We start from the raw sequence: 6,288 nt of genomic DNA, 5'->3' as shown, positions 1-6,288 counted from the left end.
TAGCGGAAAGCCATATGATCATCCCGCAAAAAGTTTATTTAAACACCATAAGATTCTCACTCTTCCGAGTGTTTACATATTAACCGCATGTAAGTACGTTAGGGCAAACGTGGATCAATACGCTACCCATTCCCAGGCCCGTAGAAGTAATCGTCCCGCGGTGCAGGCTTGCAAAGGCCCGAAAATCACTTGGGATCTTAGGCCTAAAATTGTATAACTTGCTACCTGAGGAAATAAAATTAGCTAAAACGGATAAAAAGTTTGACCGAAATCTTAAAACAATGTTAACTGACTTAGCATGCTACAGCGTCGACGAATTTGTTGAAACGTGTAATAACCCTAAGTAATTTATCTCCTAATTAATATGTATAAGCAAATTTATACCTTATAAATTAAAATGACGACCTGTTAAGCCATATGCGACCCTATTGTCTACTGTTTACGAACCTGCTTTGCTTAAAATATGTTTTATTTAATAATAATTAAGTTTAAGTGACATAAATACTTACTCTAGAAATGTTGTACCTATTATGTACCTACCTATTTTACTGACCTGTAAAACATTAACTTTTACCAATAAATGTCTTGTATCTTGTATATGGGACTTCAGACATACTTATGCAGTTCCCTTTAAAACGTTCCTAAGTCTTTAAATGTTTCCTTAAAGCAAAATGAGCTAACTAAAGGTTTTAAGGCATTTTCCCTCCATGCCCCATTCATTCTTTCCACACTGTATAGTCCGACAAGAAATTGTAGAAAAAAAATGAGGGCGTCACTTCCTACGTAACTGTCACATTTTTGACGTAAAATGCTTAAACATGGCAACAATGGACAGTCCCAGTCGGTAGCATCACTCAAGGGAAAATTACATAAGTTGTGGCTTTCTGATGACTTGTGTTGTACTTAGTTGAGTTCTAAGATTATTTATTTAGTTGTGATAATATATATATATATGTATTTATGGGTATATATTTGTGTTTATATGGATATGTATTGTATATATATGTTTATTTTATATTCTAGATTACAGGTTTTAATTATTTACGTTTGTAATAATTGAACCATAATTTACTTTCTGTTCATAGTGTTCGTTTGTCTATCTTGATCTGTTTATTGTTTCATTCTCAATTGCTCAAAGGTTGACTGGAAGAGATCCCTTATAGGGATAAGTCCGCCTTTGTACATTGTATATATTTATGTTCTTTTATTGTGTTTGTAATCTGTCTTATGTACAATAAAGTGTTTACATACATACATACATACATACATACATACAATGGAATTTTTTTAGTTTCAATAAATTTAATTTCTTGTATTTTATTTCGCTCTATAGTTGGTCATACCAAATTGTCAGTAAATAAGAACAAAAAAAATTATACTCATCCTTTTCTTTTGGGTGCTAGTACTAGAGTAAGACAAAGATAGTATGATTCTCTCTGTCTATGTTTGTAATGAGACAGTCTTTTGACAAGCTATATATAGTTGGAAGGTTGGGATAAGGTAACATTCAAACACAATGGTATTGTTTATGAATAAATAAAATGAATGAAATAAAATGAAACCAAATTGTCAGTAAATAAGAACAAAAAAACTATACTCATCCTTTTCTTTTGGGTGCTATTACTAGTATACGACAAAGATAGTATGAATCTCTCTGTGTATGTTTGAAATGAGACAGTCCTTTGACAAACTATAACAGTAACAGGACATTATTTTGGTAGTGATTGGAAGTTAAGTGTGGCAGCACCGAAACTGTCAGCTGAGTTTTTGATTATTGCGATATTTGCGATTATCGAGCAATGGTGGTTGCTTTGCTGTTGACCTCAAGAGCTTCAACTGTAGTCAGTGCGTTTTATTTTAGTGTAATTGACTGGCTTTTACTTAATATTACTGGATTACAGTGCAAAATGGTTCTATATGTATCATAAATCAAACAATGTAACACTAACAGTGCCTACTGAAAGCTGGATGGTCGATTGCGATTATGTGTTTGTGTAAGTACAGAATCTTTGTTGTTCAAACGCAAAAAAATATTACAATGTGGAGTAATCGCACTTTGATTTATTATATATGTATTTAGCTTTTGTTTTTGGTTGGAATTATTAGTATTAAATGGAATCAATGGTTAATATTATCATAACATTAATGACGTTGTTTATTTTAGGTGAGTACTAACATAGGTGTTATTTATTTTGCACATGGTCTTTATTTAGGCGGATTATAATAGCGCGCGTCTGTTTAAATAATCTGTTTCCACTTTTCATCCCACTGCTTTTAGCGGCAGTATTTATTGTTGATAGTTATGCTGGCATTAAACTATTTTGATGTTTGGGGTCAATAAGATAAAGAGGACTATTTAAGGTAAATTTGCGCGCAGATATCGTGCACGCATTGATTTCATGTTAGAGATAAAATAGGTACTTTGGTAAGGAGATCATGACAGGAGTGAGTTCATTTACAAACTATTATATCTAATTCTCATGAATTTATTACCTGTTTTGAAACCGATGTGTTTACTATATGTACTGTCAGGATCAACCATAATTTTTGTGTGTAATGGACATATTAATACCGCAATTATATGAGGAAATGAATTTATAACCTGTTTGTATACGCAAAGAATACCCCAAGTTTGTCAGTGATTCAGGGACAAATCATGCTGTCCCTTTCTAATGTAAGGCACTATCCCTTTCGGCTATTTAGGGTTGTCAAAATTCAAGTCATTATCTTATCTGTGGTTGTCAAAGGGACCTCAAGTTGTGTCAAGCCTAATAATTGCTCGGAGCAATGCTGAGCCGAACGGAGCCGAGAATGCCCGAAAGGAGGAGTGCCGCCCCACTGGTATAGGTACTAAAGTACCTTTTAACTTAATATTACAGGAATTAGAATGATATAGGTGAAATAAAAACATATACATTTGTTTACACATATTTTTAAAAACAGTGAGTCATACAGACACATTGGTTAGCTCTAACCAAGAAAGATTTAGTTGTTATGATAAATAATTGTTTGTTTACTTTTAGATTTAAGCTTTATTTTGCTTTACACTAAATATAAGTAACATGAGGACCAAATTAAGATAAGCCTCACCTAATCTTTGATTATTTAATTAATTATAGATACTTAACTAAAACAAGTATATCTTATCAGTCATTCAACTTTTTCTTTTACTTCTTTCCCATGGTGATGTCTGCTAGTGCTAGGCCACTCTATAAAACACTATAGTTTCTTATTGTTTGGTTTTGGATAATAAATAGAAATCATTAAATAATTTTATGGTTTAGACTCACTTCTTTTTAGTCACTTGTGTGACATGTTTCGGAGGGCCTAGGTCTCCTTTCTCAAGCACTAACAGTGCGAGCAACATTCACGATGGCCGTGATTATTTAATGTTAGTATGTCTCACAACAGTTTAAATTGGAAATAGGGATCAATTGTGCCATTCTCAATCAGAAGGGTACTTATTGTCAGTTGTTATTTTTGTATAGCTTCAATTTGAAATCAACCTTATTGACAAGCGATGATGTGGTACCTTTTGGTTGGAAGTGTCACAATCATTTAAAGGTCTTTTTCTATGGCCTTGCCATGCTCAACGCATAGCTACTGTCAGTCATAGATTCTTCTGCTGGACACAGGTTTCGTCTTATTGTATCAGAAGGTTTGAGCTATCGTTCCCATGCAGATTGAAAACTTTACACACACAACTTTTTCTTTAAAAAGTCCCTATCCATATTTCCTTGCTTGCTTGTACCTTCAATGTAAAAGCAGCGGTTTACCTACTTTTCGCCGAAAATTGTATTGCAGAATTTCACTTGGCAACCAACTTTTCGCCAGTTTCATTTGGCCGAATTTCATTTCGCAACTTTACATAATCCAACCTAACCTAACCCAACCTAGTACGTCATTTTCATTTCCCAACTATGGGGTTGGGAAATGAAATGGTTGCGAAATAATTATTTGGTAACAATTGGTTTGTCAAATGAAACTTTGGCGAAAAGTTGGTTGCTAAGTGAAATTCGGCAATACAATTTTCGCCAAAAAGGGAGTACAGCAAAAGCAACATATGTTAATGTGCAATGTGACAGTCTTCCTTACATTGACATTAACATTGACTACTACACATGGTCAAATATCATGGGTTCAAATCTCGGTTGTGCATAGATAGAGCGAAAATTAAAAAAATTAAAAAGATGACTAAAAATTCGGTTACAATCCTTATCATACACAGACAAGAGGTTAATGCTAGTTGTTAGCTTATTGAGGAGTACAATAATAATGGAAAACGAATATATATTTATATTAGTTTAGGTAAGGCCGCTTTCCCACTGATGTCCAGTTATTTGCGGGTACGGTTTTCTGCAGGATCCAGTTTTCTGTAGTATGAGTGCAGTATCCCGCAAACAGAATGCTCGTGTCAACGTTACTATATTAGCATGTATACTACAAAAACGGAATCCTGCAGAAAACCGTATCCCGCAAAAAACTGGACGTCAGAGGGCAAGAGCTCTAAGGGGCGGCACCTGAGGCAAGACTATAAATAAATAAATATTTTTGGCGATTTGTTGGTGAAGTTAATAAATTAAAAATACCTTTCATATTTTTTATGGTGTTTTCTAATTTCAATCACTGACAGGAGACATACACATATTTTATCTTGAGACAAAAGCATACTTTACCTAATAATAAGAACAACAACAAGTAATGTTTAATTTTTTTTTTGTTGCAGTGTGAGGATACATTGCAAATGTAAGCAGTAAGGAGGTGATTACACAGAACTGATTTTAGTTGGAAGCAATATTAAACTGCCAAAATGTTGTATGTTTTCCATGTGGATGCTGGTCAGATGACCACATATGACATGAATCTCACGCTGCAGAGGTAAGTTGTAGTTAGTTACATTAGATACTCCTATCTTGAAGGCCGGCAACGCACTTACAACCCCGCTGGTGTTGCGGATGTTCTTGAGCGACGGTAATCTGTTACCATCAGGAGATTAGTCTGCGTGTTTCCCTCTTATGATAAAAAAGAATCCTTAGTTTTTACTAGTCAAAATATTTGACAAAGCAAATAGTGGCAAAGCATTGGCAGACAAAAATTTAGTTTTAAAAAGTTTGATCCCTTTACACGAACAAGAAGAAGAAGTCAATATATTTATTTCTTCTTCTTCATTTTGCATTATATTATAGATGCTTATTGTAATTGAAAAAATATGATAGTATTGATAGTTAACATCTTAAGGTTAGGCTCGGCCAAACACAAGGCGTGACGCAGCGCCGCGTCCGCGCCGCGTTCGCGCGCGTCCGCAACGCGTGGACGCAAGGGGCCGCGCGGCGCGGGGCGCGACAGAAGCGGGGCGCGATGCCGGCGGGACGCAGTCTGTAAAGTCTGTTTGACGTCGCTAACCTGTTAGCATGGGCGGCGGTCGCGCCGTGCGACCGCGGCGCTGCGTCGTGCTTGTGTTTGGCCGAGCCTTTATCCATTTTTGTGCATCTTGTTGGTGCTATTTATTATACTGGTATGCGAGGTACATACATTTTTTTTGACAAAGCAAGTGCAATGTGCAAGCTAAGCATCCCTGTTTCAGCTTAGGCATAAATGATTTTGTATGTCTCTTTGGCTGTCTAGACGGCTGTTCTCCTCTACAGGTTGCATTTCTCAGTTGATTATTTTGTAATTTACATCATTTTGTGATCTTATATCACTTATATGGAATTTTTTGTTGATTCTGTTTTAAAAAAAAAGTCATATTGATGGGTCTAAGCTTCGCTTGGTCTACAACTCACAGCTCAGCATAAACAGTATTTATATTTTAAGATGATACTTTCTTTCAGTGTGTCAAGTTTAAAAGCAGCGATTGAAAGAAAGACAAAAATAGCGGCAAGCTCCCTTGTTCTCCTCGTAAGTGGGGGGGAGGTGCTGCAGTCCGACCACATGGTGTCTTCATACAGTGCCGGCACAGACACAAATCCCATATACATGTTTAGCAAACCATCGGAGAAGGAGAGCCATTTGAAGCAATCCAGTAAGTCTTTTAAACTTTTTACTTTATGTGCATAATAAATGCATGAGGAAGGCTTACATAGGGTAGTGGGGTTAATTTTCGTTTTGTTTATCTATGATGAATATTTTCTTTAATTACAAGCTTTGTCACTTCGTGACCTCTTCATGTTAGGACTGGGTTTAAACAGGCAAGTTTTACTCACAAGAGTAACATACGCGGGTAACTTATGGTAAAGTAGAAGCAAATTTTCAAAGCAGATAATCGAAAAAGACCCGTTATATGTATAT

The 6,288-nt window shown here is 35.6% G+C and overlaps 1 protein-coding gene across 1 annotated transcript in view; it reads left to right on the top strand.

The window, feature by feature from the left end:
- Positions 1–1,776: 1,776 nt before the first annotated feature.
- LOC134741025 (RB1-inducible coiled-coil protein 1) overlaps positions 1,777–6,288 on the top strand; it is a 36,103-nt gene continuing 31,591 nt past the window's right edge. Inside the window, exons 1-3 of the mRNA XM_063673754.1 lie at positions 1,777–1,994; positions 4,727–4,878; positions 5,832–6,022. Of these exons, the coding sequence (XP_063529824.1) occupies positions 4,811–4,878; positions 5,832–6,022 (259 nt within the window). The 5' untranslated portion in view covers positions 1,777–1,994; positions 4,727–4,810. The remainder of the gene's footprint in view (positions 1,995–4,726; positions 4,879–5,831; positions 6,023–6,288) is intronic.

Source organism: Cydia strobilella, chromosome 4 (assembly GCF_947568885.1).
Source record: "Cydia strobilella chromosome 4, ilCydStro3.1, whole genome shotgun sequence".
NCBI lineage: Eukaryota > Metazoa > Arthropoda > Insecta > Lepidoptera > Tortricidae > Cydia > Cydia strobilella.
The sequence above is the reverse complement of the archived record's forward strand: the minus strand, read 5'-3'. Positions and strand labels throughout refer to the sequence as shown.